At 43.8% G+C, this 19,407-nt stretch overlaps 1 protein-coding gene across 7 annotated transcripts in view; it reads right to left on the bottom strand.

Annotated features, from left to right (window-relative positions):
* Positions 1-19,407, bottom strand: part of PIEZO2 (piezo type mechanosensitive ion channel component 2) — a 664,674-nt gene that overhangs the window by 53,478 nt on the left and 591,789 nt on the right. For 6 of the 7 annotated variants that reach the window (XM_049901175.1, XM_049901174.1, XM_049901180.1 and 3 more), the window contains 7 exons: positions 14,479-14,880; positions 13,636-13,894; positions 11,997-12,179; positions 9,554-9,806; positions 8,587-8,719; positions 6,748-6,895; positions 6,439-6,653 (listed from right to left, as the gene is read on the bottom strand). In XM_049901175.1, coding sequence (XP_049757132.1) covers positions 6,439-6,653; positions 6,748-6,895; positions 8,587-8,719; positions 9,554-9,806; positions 11,997-12,179; positions 13,636-13,894; positions 14,479-14,880 — 1,593 coding nt within the window. Of the gene's footprint in view, positions 1-6,438; positions 6,654-6,747; positions 6,896-8,586; positions 8,720-9,553; positions 9,807-11,996; positions 12,180-13,635; positions 13,895-14,478; positions 14,881-17,487; positions 17,656-19,407 lie in introns of all 7 variants that reach the window. The other variant, XM_049901181.1, reaches the window with a different exon arrangement.

Raw genomic sequence — 19,407 nt, 5'->3', positions numbered from 1 at the left:
CAATAGCGTTTGATTTCCTGACTGCAGCTTCCATGGGCGTTGATTGTGAAGCCAAGTAAAAGGAAATCCTTGACAACTTCAATATTTTCTCCATTTATCATGATGTTCCTTATTGGTCCGGTTGTGAGGATTTTTGTTTTCTTTATGTCGAGGTGTAATCTATACTGAAGTTTTTGATCTTCGTCAGTAAGTGCTTCAAGTCCTCTTCCTTTTAGCAAGCAAGATTGTCATCTGCATGTTGCAAGTTTTTAATGAGTCTCCCACCAATCCTGATGCCCTGTTCTTCTTCATATAGTCCAACTTTTCAAATTATTTGATCAGCATACACACAGAATAAGTATGGTGAAAGGATACAACCCTGACACACACTTTTCTTGATTTTAAATCACGCCATATCCCCTTGTTCTGTTTGAACAACTGCCTCTTGGTCTATGTACAGGTTCCTCACGAGCACAATTAAGTGTACTGGAATTTCCATACTTCCCAATGTTACCCATAATTTATTATGATGCACACAGTCGAATGCGTTTGCATAGTCAAAAAACACAGGTAAACATCTTTCTGGTACTTTTTGCCGAGATTCACCTGACATCAGCAATGATATCTCTCATTCCACTTCCTCTTCTGAATCCAGCTTGAATTTCTGGCAGTTCCTTGCCGATACACTGCTGCAACCATTTTTGAATTATCTTCAATGAAATTTTACTTGCATGTGATATTGATGATATTGTTCAATAATTTCCACATCCTGTTGGATCACCTGTCCTTGGAATGGGCACAAATATGGATCTCTTCCAGTTGATTGGCCAGGTAGCTGTTTTCCAAAGGGTGGAATGTTATGGATTGAATTGTGTCCCCCAAAAATATGTGTCATAAATCCTAACCTCTATGCCTGTGGCTATAATCTCATCAGGGAATAGGTTGTCTTTTTTATGTTAATGAGACGGGATTAGTGTAGGGTGTATCTTGAGTCAATCTCTTGTGATATAAAACAGATTAAATGCAAGCGAGATGCAGAAATGGGTGAAGACTGATGCCACACCATACAGAGAGCTCCAAGGAACCAGGAAACAGAAGCTGAAGAGATAAGGACCTTCCACCAGAGCTGCCAGAGAGAGAAAGCCTTCCCCTAGAGCTGGTGCCCTGAATTCGGACTTCTAGCCTGTTCAACTGTGAGAAAATAAATTTCTGTTTGTTAAAGTCATCCAAGCATAGTATTTCTGTTATAGCAGCATTAGATAACTAAGACAGTGTGTTTGGTGTGACAATCCTTGTTTAACAATCCACTTATGAAATAAAACAATAAGTTTTGCTTTCTGAAACACAGAGTTCTCTTATCCATGACACTAAAATTTTTGTTCAAAGCTGCTGATAAAATTGTACATATAGCACTTTAAAAATCTTAAATTAATCAGAACTCTGATTTACTCAGCAATGACATGTTGCCCAATTGCAAACCGTCTATTAAACCTGGATGACAATTTGTTAATGATGTTCTAAATTGTTTATTTTTGACAACTTTAAATTCAGGAAAAATTACTGTAATTTTTCCTTTAAAATATTTGCAATGTCACCATTTATTATTATAAAACAATATTTCTTATATTAAAATTGGGAGTCAGAGCCTAAATATTCAAGGGAGAGTGGCCGCTTTGCTGCAGCCATAGTTACAGCAATTTGGATTTCCTCTTTGGAAATTACATTCTGAGTTGGTTTGGGAGCCACCTAAGTAAAATCCATTTTTCATTACTTGATAGTCACCCTTCCAGCTTGACTGACCATGCTGCTCATGAGGCTTGGTGACAAGTGACCCTGAGGTATGACATAAATGCCAGAATTACTGTTTAAACATGAAGACTTTGCAATGATGGCTGAAGATGTCTAAAACAACATAAACAGAAAAAGGCTTCCAAAACAACCTTGAACAGTGGTAGGCTCCCCACACCAGTTACTAGGAGAGGCATCAGCTATCCATGTGTATGTATTCAGGTGTATTCAATTAAAGATATCATCCCTAGTACATTGTCTGGACACTCACCTGCCCCACTGCTGGGAGCCCTGTACTTTCATACCCTAACAGGCTAAAATTCTCCATTGATAGTGATGTATTTTGTTTTTCTTTTGCTGATTGATTCAATCATTTGTTCCTGTGTTAAGGACTGACTTGTTTGCACATACTGTTTTGTGGTGATACTGTGGGAAGATTACCTAGAAAAAGTGACATCTTTACTGAGATCTAGAGAACCAAACCAAACCTGTTCTGGTCGAGCCAATTCTGACTCATACAAACCATATAGGACAGAGTAGAACTACCCCATAGGGTTTTTTTCCAAGGACTGGCTGGTAGATTCGAACTGCCAGCTTTTTTGGTTAGCAGTCGAGCTCTTAACAGAGTGGGGAGGAAATAGCATGGTGCGGTGGGGTGGGAGAGAAGAGCAGGAGGGAGCATGACATAGACGGAAGGCAGGACAGACTTTGAGGTGTGGGAGGACACGGTGCACCTGGGAGCTGAAGAAAGGTCAAACCCGCAGGGGTTGAGGGTTCGAGGCCACACAGGGAGAGATAGTAGCCATCTTCAAGGATCCACCAGCCCCTGTCCTACTGGGCTTCAGGTTGCTCTGTTCTTAGCCACTCCTCATTTTGACCCTTAGCAATACCAATGGCAGGGGCAGTCACAGTGGCTGTCTGGTACATCCTCACTGTGTGCTAAGGCCCTTACAAGGTGATCTTCAAACACTGTTTTATTCAATCCACATGACTACCTTCTGTTGTTGTTAGGTGCCTTCAAGCTGGCTCCAACTCATAGTGACCCTATGTACCACAGAACGAAACACTGCCCAGTCCTGTGCCATCCTTACAATCGTTGTTATGCTTGAGCCCACTGTGGCAGCCACTGTGTCAATCCATCTCTTTGAGGGTCTTCCTCTATTCTGCTGACGCTGTACTTTACCAAGCATGATGTCCTTCTCCAGGGACTGATCCCTCCTGACAACATGTCCAAAGTATGTAAGATGCAGTCTCTCCATCCTTGCCTCTAAGGAGCATTCTGGTTGTACTTTGTCCAGGACAGATTTGTTTGTTCTTTTGGCAATCTATGGTATATTCAATATTCTCCAACACCACAGTGCAAAGGTGTCAATTCTTCTTCAGTCTTCCCTATTCATTGTCCAGCTTTCACATGCATATGATGAGACTGAAAATGTCATGGCTTGGGTCAGGTGCACCTTAGTCTTCAAGGTGACATCTTTGCTTTTCAACACCTTAAAGAGGTCCCTTGCAGCAGATTTGCCCAATGCAATGCGTCTTTTGATTTCTTGACTGCTGCTTCCATGGCTGTTGATTGTGGATCCAAGTAAAATGAAATCCTTGACAACTTCAATTTTTCTCCATTTATCATGATGTGGCTTATTGGTCCAGTTGTCAGGACTTTTCTTTATGTTGAGGTGTAATCCATACTGAAGGCTGTGGTCTTTGATCTTCACTAGTAAGTGCTTCAAGTCCTCTTCACTTTCAGCAAGCAAGGTTGTGTCATCTGCATAACTCAGGTTATTAATGAGTCTTCCTTCAATCCTTATGCCACTTTCTTCTTCATACAGTCCAGCTTCTCAGATTATTTGCTCAGCATACAGATTGAAAAAGTATGGTGAAAGGATACAACTCTGACTCACACCTTTCCTAGCTTTAAGCCACTCAGTATCCCCTTGTTCTGTCCGAACAACTGCCTCTTAATCTATGTAAAGTTTCCTCATGAGCACAAGTAAGTGTTCTGAAATTCCCATTCTTCACAATGTTATCCATAATTTGTTATGATGCTCACAGTCGAATGCCTTTGCATAGTCAACAAAACACAGGTAAACATCCTTCTGTTATTTTCTGCTTTCAGCCAGGATCCATCTGACATCAGCAATGATATTCCTGGTTCCATGTGCTCTTCTGAACCCAGCCTGAACTTCTGGCAGTTCCCTGTTGATACACTGCTGCAGCTGCTTTTGAATGATCTTCAGCAAAATTTTGCTTGTGTGTGATATTAATGATATTGTTAGATAATTTTCCGCATTCTGTTGGATCACCTTTCTTGGGAATAGGCATAAATATGGATCTCTTCCAGTCGGTTGGCCAGGTAGCTGCCTTCCAAATGTCTTGGCATAGACAAGTGAGCACTTCCAGCACTGCATCCATTTGTTGAAACATCTCAATTGATATTCCGTCAATTCCAGGGTCCTTGTTTTTTGCCAATGCATTCAATGCAGCTTGGACTTCTTTCTTCAGTACCATCGGTTCCTGATCATATGCTACTTCTAGAAATGGTTGAACGTTGACTAATTCTTTTTGTTATAGTGACTCTGTGTATTCCTTCCATCTTCTTCTGATGCTTCCTGTGTCGTTTCATATATTCTCCATAGAATCCTTCACTATGGCAGCTCAAACCCTGATTTTTTTTTCACTTCTTTCAGCTTGAGAAATGCCAAGCGTGCTCTTCCCTTTTGGTTTTCTATCTCCAGCTCTTTGCACATGTCATTATAATACTTTACTTTGTCTTCTCAAGCCGCCCTTTGAAATCTTCTGTTCAGTTCTTTGACTTCATCATTTCTTCCTTTTGCATTATCTGCTCGATGTTTGGAAGCAAGTTTCAGAGTCTCCTCTGACATCCATCTTGGTCTTTTCTTTCTTTTCTGTCTTTTCAATGACCTCTTACTTTCTTCATGTATTATGTCCTTGATGTCATTCCACAAATCATCCGGTCTTCGGTCATTAGTGTTCAATGCATCAAATCTATTCTTGAGATGGTCTCTAAATTCAGGTGGGATATACTCAAGGTTGTATTTTGGCTCTCGTGGGCTTGCTATGATTTCTTCAGTTTCAGCTTGAACTTGCATATGAGCAATTGATGGTCTATTCCACAGTCGGCCCTTGGCCTTGTTCTAACTGATAATGTTGAGCTTTTCCATGGTCTCTTTCCACAGGTGTAGTTGATTTGATTCCTGTGTATTCTGGTGAGGTCCATGTGTATAGTCGCCGTTTATGTTGGTGAAAAAAGGTATTTGCAATGAAGAAGTCATTGGTCTTGCAAAATTCTATCATTTGATCTCCGGCATTTTTTCAATCACCAAGGCCATATTTTCCAACTACTGATCCTTCTTTGTTTCCACCTTTTCCATTCCAACCACCAGTAATTATCAATGCATCCTGACTGCATGTCTGATCAACTTCAGACTGCAGAAGCTGATAAAAATATTCAATTTTTTCATCTTTGGTTGGTGCGCAATTTTGAATAACAGTCACATTAACTGGTCTTCCTTGTAGCCGTATGGATATTATCCTATCACTGACAGTGTTGTACTTCAGGACAGATCTTGAAATGTTCTTTTTGATGATGAATGCAACACCATTCCTCTTCAAGCTGTCATTCCCGGAATAGTAGACCATATGATTGTCTGATTCAAAATGGCCAGTACCAGTCCATTTCAGCTCACTAATGCCTAGGATATTGATGTTTGTGGGTTCCATTTCATTTTGATGATTTCCAATTTTCCTAGATTCATACTTCATACATTCCAGGTTCCAATTATTAATGGATGTTTGCAGCCGTTTCTTCTCATTTTGAGTCATACCACATCAGCCAGTGAAGGTCTTGAAAGCTTTACTCCATCCACATCATTAAGGCCGACTCTACTTTGAGGAGGCCCTTCTTCCCCAGTCGTCCTTTGAGTGCCTTCCAACCTAGGGGGCTCACCTTCCGGCACTACATCAGACAATGTTCTGCTGTTATTCATAAGGTTTTCACTGGCTAGTTTTTTTCAGAAGTAGACTGCCAGGTCCTTCTTCCTAGTCTGTCTTAGTCTGGAAGCTTAGCTGAAACCTTCCCTGCATGGGTAACCCTGTTGGTGTCTGAATACCAATGGCATAGTTTCCAGTATCACAGCAACAAGCAAGCCCCCACAGTGCAACAAACTGAAAGACATGTGTGGGGACTATCCTCTAGGAAGATACTATTGTCATCCATGCCCACCGTCCCTCTGTTTTCTTCTACCAGTTAGTTAAACAGTCCGCACTTCCCACACAATGCTCACATGACATGGTTCCATACTCTCAGGACCATGTCCCACTTCATCTCTGTGTCTAGAAGGTACAGAGGAAGATGCCACCCAGAGGACTCCAGGTGAGCTCTGATCCTGAAGGCAGTCCCCTCTGTCATGCAAAAAACTCTATTTCCATTAATGCAGACTAAGATCCAATTAAATTATTTTGAAGAGTCAATTCACACTTTGGATTGACACTGAATTTAATTCCAATTAAAATCTTTGACTTTCCTTACCCATGGTGCTGCTCTACCATGCCTTTGCCTGTATCTGTGATTAGGTTGTGCAAATGCACATATGGTGATAATCTTGTGGAATGTATTTACATTAAAATGGGCCCATGTCTTCGGATCTTTACCTCTCAGTCACACCAGGTAAGATGAAGAACATCCAGAAGTGGATTCCAAACACAAGAATGACCTGGAAAATGACCTTTCCCAACACAGTCTTCCTTAGGTACAGAGCCCGGTCCACCACCATGGTTCCAAACTGAATGAGGACCATTACCAGGAATGGCCCTGGTACCTGGTCCTCCGAGAGTGAAGAGGTGATATCTGCTGCTGCCGAGTGTTTCTAGAAAGAGAAAACACGTCAGGCCTGAGTGCCATCACACAGGAGAGACCTCTCTCCTAGTACAAGGATGTGTGGTGGTGTTGCCCCGACCTACCCCAAAGGCCCAGAAGCCAAAGACAATGATGATGAAGTCGACAGTGTCCGCCAGGAACATGAGCACATATACATCGGTCACGGCGCTGTAGTCTGGGTGGATGAGGTCATAAAAGAACTGTCTGATAGGCACATATATTTGCAGAGTCCTGCAAAACAGAGACCCGCCCGCTGTGTCAGGATGACAGGGTGGGAGAAGGACCAGCTGTTGCAGTCAGTGGGTGTAAGGAGCAGACCCGCATTCTTTGGTCCCCCCAGTACCCCAGCATGGCCCCACTGTGGTTGGCTCCTGCTCTAACAGCAAGTGTGCACAAGTTTACTGCCAAGGTAGTTGTTACTAGCTGCCGTTGAGTCAGCCCCCAACCATTCATGGGATGGTACAGGACTGGGCAGCATTTCATTCCCGTTTTGCATGGGGTAGCTGTGAGTTGGGGGCCGACTCAATGGCAGCTAACAACTACAACTACCTTGGCAGTAAACTCGTGCACACTTTCTGTTAGAGCAGGAGCCAGCCCCGACCATTGTGATCCTTATGGTTTTCACTGGCTGAATTTTGGAAGTAGATTGTCAGGCCTTTCTTCCTAGCCCATCTTAGTCTGGAAGCTCTGCTGAAACCTGTTCAGCATCACAGTAACATGCAAGCCTCCGCTGACAGATAGGTGGTGATTATGCGTGAGGTGCATTGGCCGGGAATCAAACCCAAGTCTCCCTCATGGAAACCAGGAATTCCACCACTGAATCACTGTCCTTATGCCAAGGTAGTCACTAAGGCTGTTTCTGGTAACAGTGTTACAAGCTACTTCTTGAAGAATAACAGTGGTATAAAGCTCTGTAAATTCGGTGTCTGGGTTTGTAATGGTATTCGATTACTATCTGTGAGCCTTGAGCAGGCTACTTAGCTCTGTGTTTCAGTTTCCTCTACTGTAAAATGGGCAAGGATAACACTTGACTCACAGGGCCAGATGGGAATTAACTGAGAAGATGCCTGGACCTGGATGGCTAGACAAGGCCGGAGAGTTAGGTCCCTTCTCTCTTTCTGGTCCCTTGCCGGCACCTTCTCTGTCCTTTAGCACCATGCCTTCCTGCCCTGGCCTGCAGCCCCGCCTCTGCTCCCTCTCCTCTGCTCTCAGTTCTGCCTGCAATTCAAGGCTGTGCTGGGGAGTGACAGCACACCTGGTCTCAGGGTGCACTCATGGCTCGGCTCCCAGACATGCTGCCCCTCTTCCATTCCAGATCATGGCTGCTACCTCTCTGTGTGCCTGACAGTTGGATGGGGCCTGGGCACTTTGCTGGGTACTGGCCATTTCCCTGGGCAATGCAAACAATTAACATGCTCAGATGCTAACTGGAAGTTTGGAGGTTACATCCACCCAAAGGCTCCTTGGAAGAAAGGCTTGGAGATCAATTCTGAAAATCCAGCCACTGCAAACACCAGGGAGCACAGTTCTACTCTAACACACAGTGTTAGGCCCCTCCTCTGGGGGTGCCATGTGTCAGAGTTGATGAGATGACAACTGGTGTCTTGGTTGGATTCACCATAACGCATGGTAATACAAGCTGCCAGCCCTTCAAGTTACTTCTCTATTCTGTTTACTTAGAAAAAGTGTTTTCACCACTTCGTGGTTTTCACCACAATGGATATAAAAATTAACCACACTTACTGAAAAATTATTTTAAAAACAATACAGTAATGGATCATTTTATTCTTCTTTAAGAGGATGATATGAAATTTATGATGAGAAGTCACTTTGCTCTTGACCTCTGGCTTATATGAAATGATTAATACACTTTCTCCTGCCCTAAAATAAAACACACAACCCAAATATTTTTACTTACTCACTTTTTTATGGTAAATGCTTTTGCTTTGATGAAATGTTCCCGAAATTTTTCCATATAGAGTTCCCTTTTGCTTTTTTGCTTAATGCTCAAAACACTGCTTCCTTTTTGACTGCTATTTCGGGTACTTGTGCTGCCTAGAAATAGAAAGAAACCAAGGTGTATCATGAGGAACAGGTGCGTCAGCATGAACACGACAACAGCACTTGGAGCCACATGGCACATGGAGTGCGTGAATCTGTTGGGAGAATGTGAACACACAGGTGGCCTTAAGAGTGATGCTGAGCCACGTGGACTCTGGGCACCACTTTCCTTCACGGGGAAGTAGATATGTGGGTTGCCCTGGTTGAGCCTATGTGCTGGCCTTTTCCACATTCTCATTCCTCTCACTGCAAAATGAACATGGCATGACCTGGCAGGGTCTGCCCCGAGCAGGGTTCTGAGGACCATCACACACCACTCGTGTGTTTGAAAGCTTCAGACGTCAGTACCACAAGTGCAAAAGTCCGATTCCCCAAACAGTGGCTGCCTGCAGCGCACGCTGACCTTTTGGTCATACTCACTATTTACTACAAAATTAATAACTAGCTTAGGAAATAACTAGGTATTCTAGCTGAAAGTTCCCACTGATTAAACACATTTCACAACACACTGTCACCTGCAGCACTCTGGGCACACCTAGCAGGATCTCTGGGTGTGATTTCAAAGCTCTCTTGTGCTGGGCACAAGGTGGTGTGATGGCCGTTTTCCACAACTGGCTGAAACCCTGGGACCGGAGCAGAATCAGACGTGATCAATGGGGTGACTGCCCAGCTCACACAGCCACGCCAGGACTGGACTGCTGGCCTGCCTGATTCCCAGGCAATTTCTTTCACACCACGGGATCTGTCTTCTGATAGCACCCCCAACAAACCGCCTGCCCCAACCCACTGGCACCAGGTACGAAGGCAGGGATACGCTGTAACAGATACCTCTTTTGGACTTGTTTGAGGAAAAGTTGGAGGTCTGGGACGCCTGAGAGCTGCAGCTGGAGCTCTCCCTCCGGATGGCCGTCTGCTGCTCCGGGAAGTGTACGTGCACTGATTCCACCGAGGCTGCCAGGTTGATGGACTTCAGGGAGTCAGAGGAGTCCCTTCTGCCGTGACTGAGTGAGAGCTCGTCTTCTGATTCGTCCTTGTTGGTGCCACCCTCGATGATGTCATCTTCATCCCACAAACCATGACACTGAGAAAGCATAAAAAGGCGCAATTCAGGCCGTAGTGCCTGACCTGCAATAGCGAGTCAGGCAGGCTACCCCTCAAGATTGGAGAACCAATCTTTCTAAGATTCTAGAGCTCTGTAATGGGCTAGTCAAATGCAGTGGGGTGTGTGTAGATAAGTAATTGAGATGGAGACACATATTGTTTGGCCGATACAGCCAAGATGAAAGGAAACTCATTTGATTTGTTTCTTGAGCAACACTGCTTTCTACAATATATCTGTCCATGTGCTTTCCTGGAGGCTAGCATTTGACGTATCAGTTGGTGAACTTAGCCTCACCACCCCATGCTCACCAAATGTCTTTACTTGAATGATGATTTTCCCTCACCCTAGCCTGCAAAGAAAGATGTGAATCCTTGAATTGCCCACTGTGGAAATCAGAAACAAATCTGCAGACACTCAATTCAAAAATGATGGCCCACCAGTGCTTTCAAGACCACACTGTGTTCTGCGAGCCTGCTTTCTGCTGCAAGGAAGCTGGATCAGAGGAGTTGGACAAGTGAGGAGGAGGCATGGCTGGAAACCAGGGATCCTGCTGGAGCGAGATGCTCCCTGGACCACAGCTGCCCTGAGACGGCCTTCTTGTTACTGGGGGTGGAGACCTCCAGGGGCTCACTGTATCCGAGGTGCCCAGGCCAGAGGGTCTTCTTCCAACTCGGACTTCAGAGGCTAAGATCTCCAGGCCAATATGTCACAAACCAGCTGGTTCAAGCCACCCAAAGACAAAGTCACCTAACTTACAGGTGAGTCCTAAATACTTATTTATGAATATATTACTTCCTTTACCATATTAAATGAACATATCCTTCTTAGAAACATAACAAACATTTCAGCTTTTCATAGTGGGATTTTTTAGTTTATACTGATTTGTATTCAAATCACTTAAAAAGTTTTCTGACATTTTAACTTATCTCAATTCTTTCACCACTTTCTCAGTAGCATATTTATTTAAGTTTATTAATTCTTCCAGTTAATTATAAGAATTACAGCAAGGAAAGTTTAAACCACTTTTGAAATTTCTATACAGTTTTAGTTGTTTGGTTTTCATAGAAGCATTTTTAAAAGGCTGAATTTTTAAAAAGCTACAGGGTAGTTTTTTTCTTCTTATAAAAAATTTATTATTCTTAAATGCATTTTTCATATTACCAGCCAAAATGAATCTAAAGTGTTTTATAGAAGGAGACAATCTGAAATAAGAGAAAGTAAAGTTGTGCCAACAGGCATATTAATACATGAATGTATGCTAAGCAGTAATTTCCATTTTTTAGAGTTGAGTGGCATATTTACAGGCTTAGCTCACAATTCACCATGTGTGAAGAAAAAAAATCATACAGGTACTCAGGAGAAGGACAATAGTTACTGGGCATGAGAAAAGACTCTTTCCCCATAAAGGTCTTTATTAAAAAAAACTACTGCTGTCTAGTCAATGCTGATTCCTAGTGACCCCATACGGTTTCCAAGGCTGTAAATCTTTATGGAAGCAGACTGCCACATCTTTCTCCTGAGGAGCTGCTAGTGGTTTTGAACCACTGACCTTTTGGTTAGCAGTTGAGTGCTTTAACCACTGTGCTACCAGTGCTCCTTAAGGGTCTTTATAGGGCAGTATAATGAATGGCTCCTCAAAAATACATTTATAGAAAGCACAGCCCTGGGCTTCCTGTGACCATTCAGTATGTGGTCTCTCATTAAAGCCTATGATTTCATGACAAGAAACTACCCAACACAAGCAGTTCTACTGGAAGAAGGTAGGCAGAAGTTAGGGTGGAGATGAGAGGCAAGATGACCCTCCCCAAATGGCAGCTCCCTCGTGTTTGGCTTAAACTAGGGGTAGAATTCAATGTGTTTGGCATTAAGATACTGCACACCATTCTGGCAATTCTCCACAAATATGGATTAACTGTGGCATGTTCATCCCAGGATAAAACCATGGGGACATTTTCTCCTAGGTTCCTTACAAGTTCCATTATTGGGCACCACAGTGTTTGTAAAAATGTCCCTTTAAATGAGCACAACTTTCTGTTTAAACAAACAAACAAGAAAAGAGCACATGAGCAGAAGGCCCCATGACCAATCCTAATGCTTAGGCTCCCCAGGAAAATTGACCAGGCGGCTCTTAACAGAAATACATGTGGGTCAACCATTCACATGCAGTACCTTCAGAATTGATCGATGGAAGAACAGAGCCAGGAGCTGAATGAGGTCATAAAGGACATAGCCTTCCTTCTTTTCCACTCCTATGATATTTGGTGGGTGGTAAGGCTTATCTTTGTACAGTTCCAAGTTCTTATTCCAGGGAAAGAACCCAAATTGGAAGAAATATTTGACCACGATTGCCACCTAAATGCAAATGGTAGAAAAATGATGATTACTTCTTTTAGGAGTACTTATGTATTAGAAACAGGAATATAAAAAAAATTAAGCAAGCAGTGCCCATTTCACAGCTTCGAAGGTGGGAACGCACACGCGGTTGTGGAGTAAGCTCATTATCTTCCTTACAGATGGTTTGCTTTATAGCCAGAGCAGCATCTCACTCCCACACGTGGTTACGCACACCACTGCGTTAAAAGATGGTTCACTTCCGGTATTTTGGAGGAGTTGACTGACACTGATTTAGTTAGATATTCACATAATTATTCATCTATTAAAATATGGTAATTTGGACAAACTTGCTCAGAAACATACATGTTTCTGTTTTACATGCTGCTTTAATTTGTAATCTTTATGAGCAAACCGCAGAGCTTTCATGTACGTAATTTTCAGTTTCCTCCTATCTCTTTTTTCTCACCACGTTATTGCTCATTGGAAGTTCTCAAAAACAAATAAAAATAAATGAAACGAAAGCTTGCCCATTGAGCTGGCCGTGAGCTTCGGGCAAAGTACCCCACAATGCAAAGTCTGCCGAGTCTTGTTTTTGTTTCCAATGTTGTAGTTTTCCTGGGAATGTGTGATCTCCCTCTTTAATAAGGCAGGAGAGAAGGTGGTCTGTATCATCTGGCAGCGTGCCACCTGCTCCCTCACGTGTGATGAAAACCAGCTGGCAATTCTCCCCTCCAGTGATGCAGATTTTAAATGGGAGCTCATTTATAATTTGATGAGTGGAAACTGGCTTACAGGTTTAAAAATAGAAAATACGTATGTTACATCAAGCTATACTCAAAGCACTTTACTGTATTGTACTGTACTGTTTAATTCCAGGAGCCCTGGTGATGCAGTGGTTAAGTGTTTGGCTGCTAACCAAAAGGTTGGGAGTTCGAATCCACCAGCAGGTCCTTGGAAACCCTATAGGGCAGTTCTACTCTGTCCTATAGGGTTGCTCTGAGTTGAATCGACTTGATGGCAATGAATTGAGTCGATGGCAATGGGTTTGGTTTAGTTTAATCCCATGTACCTCCCTGAACTCCCACCAGTGCCAGGCAGTATGTTCGAGTCTGAATGAGGCTGTTATTATCTTAGTGGTTAATATTCCAGGTCTGTCAACTAGGGTTCAAAAGCCTACTTCACCACTCCCTAGCTGAGCATTTGTGAGGCAATTATTTAATCTCGGTAAAGCTGTTTCCTTATCTGTTAAATGGGAATGACATTAGTACCTATTTTGTGCAGGACTAAATGTGAAAAAATATGTGAAATTGCCAGCACTAAGTAACTGTTAGTTATAATCACTTGTGCTTCTAAGAATATTCATCCAACTAGTTGTTCCTTTTCAGGAGTCAGGGCAGGCCCCTGGAGCAGAAGCGCTCAGGGACAAAGCTGTGGGCTTCCCGAGTGCTGAGCAGAGGCCTCTATCAACCCATACCTCTGTGTAGACAATGGCCATCATCCAGAACCGCCTGCTGGGCCTTGGGACAGACAGCATGGCCCAAAGGAAGATAAGGATGGGGAGCACGAGGGTGATCATGGAGGCGGAGACCATGTGGTTGAGAATGATCACGAAATAGCACACCATTTCTGAGCGGGCCACTAGAGTGTTGTACATGGCGTAAAAAAGCAGCAAGAATCGCGGCTGGGCAACATAGAACTTTTCTGACTCTTCTAGCTCATCGTCACGAAACATCCTGTAAAAATAAACCGCATGATAATACAGTTGTTTTTAATTTCTCCAAATTACTTCTTTTCATTTTGCCTGATCCTTTCTGCTGCACCCACCCCTACATGTCCTACGCCCCTTGTATTTCTCCTGGAGACAACCTATGGATCCAGACCTTCCTAATATCAGACTTTATTAGGGAAAGATGCCTCAACGTGAGTTAGTGAAGGCTTTTCTACTTCTATCATGCAGTCACAGAAGTACTGAAGCTTATATCTGTTTCCTCTAAATGTCTAGTTAAGCTTTTTTTTGCATGAGTTTTTCTTTACATAAAATTCAGTCCACCTTTAAGTGATTATTTCTATGTAGTGTTGCTCTGCTCGCTGAGGGTTCACTGGGTGGTGCAAATGGTTAACGCATTCAGCTGCTAACCAAAAGGCTGCAGGCTCCAGTCCACCCACAGGCACTTTGAAAGAAAGGTCTGGCAATCTCCTTCTGAAAAAGCAGCCACTGAACACCTTACGGAGTGCAGTTCTACTCTGACGCACACGGGGATGCCTAAGTTGGAGTCAACTCAATGGTAACTGTCTTTTCTGCTTACTGGGCTCTTACTTGTTCAGAAGCAGCTCACTGGCTGTCAGCTCATGTGTCAAGGGAGGTAAGACGCTCGACTCCATTCTGTCCGTGCGGCTGTCGTCCGGGCTAACCGCCATGAGGTTCTTGCCTGTGGAGTCCTCCTGTGAGCCAAACGAGAGGCGCTCAAAGCTGACAGCCTTGCTGTAGGACGGTGGTGCCTCCACATCCCCATCCATGGTGGAGTACTGTGGCAACTCGGCGTCAGGGGTGAGGGAGACCTCCTCGGCCCCCGCCTCGTCCTCAGCCTCATACTCATCGTCCGCATCCTCGAGCTCAGGCGCCGGGCCCACCAGCTCCTCTTCTTGCTCGGCCTCCACTTCCTCGATGGTCTCCGTGGTCCCCTGGCGGGAGTACAGCATGGTGCACTGCGTGGGCTCGCTGTCAGGAGACAGAGGGGCACAGAATCCTGTCTCAACCTCAAGAGTACTCCGCGTGCTTTCAAGTTGTGAAGCGACCTTAGCAGAACTCCCCAGTCAAAATGGAGGCATGGGAAAAAACCAAATCCCCCATTTGTTTTCTGCATTCCATCTGCTTTGCTCCTTCAGTATATTCATTACCTGCTTCTCCGCAGAAAATGCAAACAGCTGTCTCTCAGGAGAAAAAGTCGATAGAGCTTAAAACCATAGCAACTCACGTGGTTCACAAGGAGCCAAACCTACTTTATGCACATTAAAAAAAAAAAGATAGTATCAAGATTCACAGCTATGAACTCCAGTGTTTATTTCCAGATCAGGACATACTTACTGTAGCATAGCTATACATGTATTTTAAACTATATTTTAAAAGCTTATATGGATGTGATAAGCCTGGCCAGTTTTGTGATGTAGGCTTTGACCAAGATGTATTCTACTTTCTGTCCTACACAATGGACGCACCCAGACCTGTAGGGGATGACTGGCCCAGAGGAATGATAAAACCTTGCTAAACGAAATCACTGCATGCTTTATTTAAAATGCCACACCCTTTTAGCATTTTTTTCTCTTCCCTGCTTTTCCATTCATTCCTTTTGCTTATTGTAATGATTACATTCAATTGAGTTTTCACCATCTCTCTAGCTCCCCACCATTTCCCACTGATTTTCCTTAGCTTATACATGGAAAATATGTGTTTTTTCTATACATGGAAAAACCAAAAACCAAACCAAACCCACTGAGGTCGAGTCAATTCGGACTCATAGCGACCCTATAGGACAGAGTAGAACTGCCCCATAGAGTTTCCAAGGAACACGTGGTGGATTTGAACTGCCGACCTTTTGGTTAGCAGCCAAGGCTCTTAACCACTACACCAGCAGGGCTTCCACACATGGAAAAGCCCATCATTCTTTCTTTTCCCCAGGGTGACTTTCTCCTTGGCCCTTCTCCCTTTTAACTGCTTGTCCCTTACCCCTCCCCCAGCCCCCGCAGAATGTACACCTGTTCTCTCTCCTCTCAACTACTTCAACTGATTTCCTTCTGTGTTCATTTTCCATAAGCTTTTCTACTCTGACTTCATGTTCTGCTCTTTTCCTCTGTACTCTTTGTCTCCTTCTTACATTTCTCTCTCCCCAACTTTGCCTGCCAGGTCCTGCAGGAGACGTTAGACGTAAAACTAGAGCAGCCACACCAGTGAAGCTCATGGCATGCCTTGAGTCCGGTCCCCAAAAGGGAGAGGGGACAGAAATGATCTGGATACTTGGAATCTGGCCTGCAGTCTCTCAGACTCTTAGAGATGTACTGTTGTTATCTCAATGCCATATATGATCATCATCCAGGGTCCCTAAGCTCTGTGGTTCTCAAGTGCACAGTTGGATCCATTTTTCTTGTCACAGATGCCAGTTTGACATGTCAACAAATGAATGAATGAGACTAAGGCAAAGCACTTCCTGGCATCCTGTGACCGAGGAACTTGATTTACTCAGGTGTTCAATATCCTAGGGCTCTGGGAATGGCGGGCCAATGTGGGGTTTTGCTCAGACTTATCTCAATAAGACACAGCCTCCTACGATGACTGTGAAATTGACCCATCAACACAGGGACCTTTCAGACCTCTGGAGTCAACCCCACACCATGTCTAACTTCCAGGATGAGTGGATCCGGCCCTGAGAGGCCGAGGGTGCCTTCTGGGCTGAGCAGGTGCACAGCAGAGCACGTGTCTGCCAAGGATGTACCGCCCGTGTGCACTGCAGCGCAGGATTAAGACAGGTAGCTGCCAGCACAGGGAGGTGGCGCTGTCTGCTCTGCCGCTGTAAGTACTCAGAATGCAGTTGGCTTTGGATTGGGTCATTCTGGTGTCAGGAGAAGCTGAATGGCTCTGGTGGGTCCAAGCTCCTGCCAACTACTCTAAGGGGACTCAAAACCAAGTTTATGGGTTGTATGCAAACAACTTGATTTCTGAATGATTATTTAGGAATGAACAATAATTCTTATTGTTTAGAAATGATTTTTCTCAAAGAACAAACTTTGTTCAAAGGTGATAGTAATATTTTTTTCAAAAGCCAATGATAAAATATATTCTGACTTTTGTGTTAGTTATGCACATACAATGTGGACAGGGTTTTTCCTGTATCAACTAAAGCTGAATGCATATGGCAGATTTTCAGATCTTTTTCTACTGCACGTATCTTTTCATAAAAGCAGGAGAAAAAGTTTCCTACATTTCCTGACAGATCGCCCCCCTTTCAGGGCTGCCTACATAAGCTCTACATTAACAGGAGAACATGCTTATGGGTTTTGAAAATGGAAACAGTGAAATACTTTAAAAATAGAGGACAATGTTAGTAATGAGAACTTTGTGAAATCCCTGACAGAAACTAAGAAGCGGTTAGTTTAACATAATACTTTCCTGAGAACTATACTAAGTCTCAGAAAGAGAGGTGGTTATGCTTTTGTTAGGCATGCAAATTCTTTAAAAACAAACAAACAAACAGACATCAAAAGAACCTAGGTTTGCAACACACAGAGGGGGAGGTGATAAAATGAGGAAACGAAGCATGCATGAGTTAAGCACCTTGATGCTAAACTGCCACTGTCAGCTGATGACGAGGACGCATCCATGCTGAACATTTTACGGAGCCTAGGTCGAGCCCGCTCACTGGTTTTAGGAACAGTGTCTGGTCCATCTAAATCATCAAGGGTAGACTGCCTTGAGAACAGCATGGTTGCTTCAGTGTAGCAGCTAGCAGCGCAAACAGTTACAGAGACACAGTGTTAAAACACCAGTGGTAGATCAGTTCACACATGGATCAATTGACCCACATACGGCCATGCAGCAAACCACACACAACACCAACACCAACGATAATGACCATCACACAAAGGCCAGAGACAGGAAAGGACCTGTTTGGCGGGATAATAAAACACAAGATTATCGAATTTAAGAAAACATACTGGCTCGTGATAAATTACAAAATGCAACTGTGGTTGGGACAAGGAAACAGAATAACTACAAGTCCCAAACTTTCTTTTACAAATCAGAATTTCCATAATTCTAACTCTGCAACAGAGGGTTTTTTTCCCCCCCTAAAGAAAATAAAATATGCTTTATTTGGAGCTCCCAATTTTGAGTTCAGTGGGAGCATTTTGTAACCAAATCGCCTAAGCAGAAATATCTGCTCATGTAAAGGTCTGCATGCAAGATTTCAACTTTTTTTTTTCTACCACAGCCTCCAAAATGAGAGAGGGGAGCTGAGGGGTGACTACAACAAATGCAGTTCCACCCCGTTTTCTCATTGACGCTCCGTTAAGCCAAACGAGACACCTTGCATGTAGAAGAGATGCTGGTTTGATATGCAACTGGATAGAAACCAACATCGAAATGAAAATAAAATAAAGTGCTCCAAAGAAAATAACAAAGAACTCTAGCCATGGCAGGGCTCGTTTTCTTTTTGTCTGTTAACTTTTCATTTTGCCTAATTTTTCTTCTTGATCATGTCTTAGATCTTGAGAAGAGGACATTAGGGAGAGGACCTGTCGACTAAAGTCCTCATCTCCTGTTACCATTTAGGCAACAACTAGGGAAGGAATGATGGCAGGCTCAGGAAGCCGATGCTGCTGGGTGAGGTACTAAACGAGAAAAGCAAATAAGATTTATGACACAGGTAAGATTTCGGTTCAGACAGAGTTAAACTACGAGGAAAGAACAAACAGCTCCAGCGAGCCTAGGTGGGAGATGACAGGAATACCTATCTTCCAACCTGAGCACTGGTGACTAGGTGGTGCAGGTCTGCAGGCCCTTCAGGATTCAGGGTGACCCCGTTAGGCTGAGCAGACCTACAGGTGGCACTAACTGTGTGACCCACCTGTACCGCTTCATGCAGTCAGTCAGAGGGACCGTGAGGACAGAAAGTCACCAGGATGTACCAGCCTTTCGGAGTTGGGGAGGAGGGATTCTGAGCCATTCACTCAAGGAGCTAGTTAAAAGGCTTTTCTGCCTCCAAGTGTAAAACTACAGCCCCAGAGGGCACGGAGGGCACGGGTGGAGCTATCCTGCTGTGCATGGCTACATGCTGAGAAGGGGATTAGGGTGTGGGCAGACAAAGGGGAGCCCTCAAACGGTCTCTACTGAAAAAAAAAAAAAAAAAGCCCCTCGCCCCTTCAGCTGTCACTGTATAGATGGGACTGAATGAATAGAAGACAACAGGACTGATTAGAAGAAGTGCTGGACCTGGCACAGAAAGGACTGGGCTTCCATTCCAACTCTGCCATTAACTGGCTGTTGGATTTTGGATACATCAATACCCCTTTTGGGGGCTCCAGTTTCGCTATTCATGAGATGATGGAACTGAATCCTCATATTTTTAGGGGTGAGACTCCCTGAATTTTTAGGAGATTGCAGGCTGAAAGCACGGGAACTGACTGTTCTAACCCAAAAGTGATGTTTCCCTTAATTCTTGGGTTGAATTCTACTGCCACATCACCCCACCTTCAA

Source organism: Elephas maximus, chromosome 11 (genome assembly GCF_024166365.1).
Source record: "Elephas maximus indicus isolate mEleMax1 chromosome 11, mEleMax1 primary haplotype, whole genome shotgun sequence".
Taxonomy (NCBI): Eukaryota; Metazoa; Chordata; class Mammalia; order Proboscidea; family Elephantidae; genus Elephas; species Elephas maximus.
This window is presented reverse-complemented; position numbering and strand designations above follow the sequence as displayed.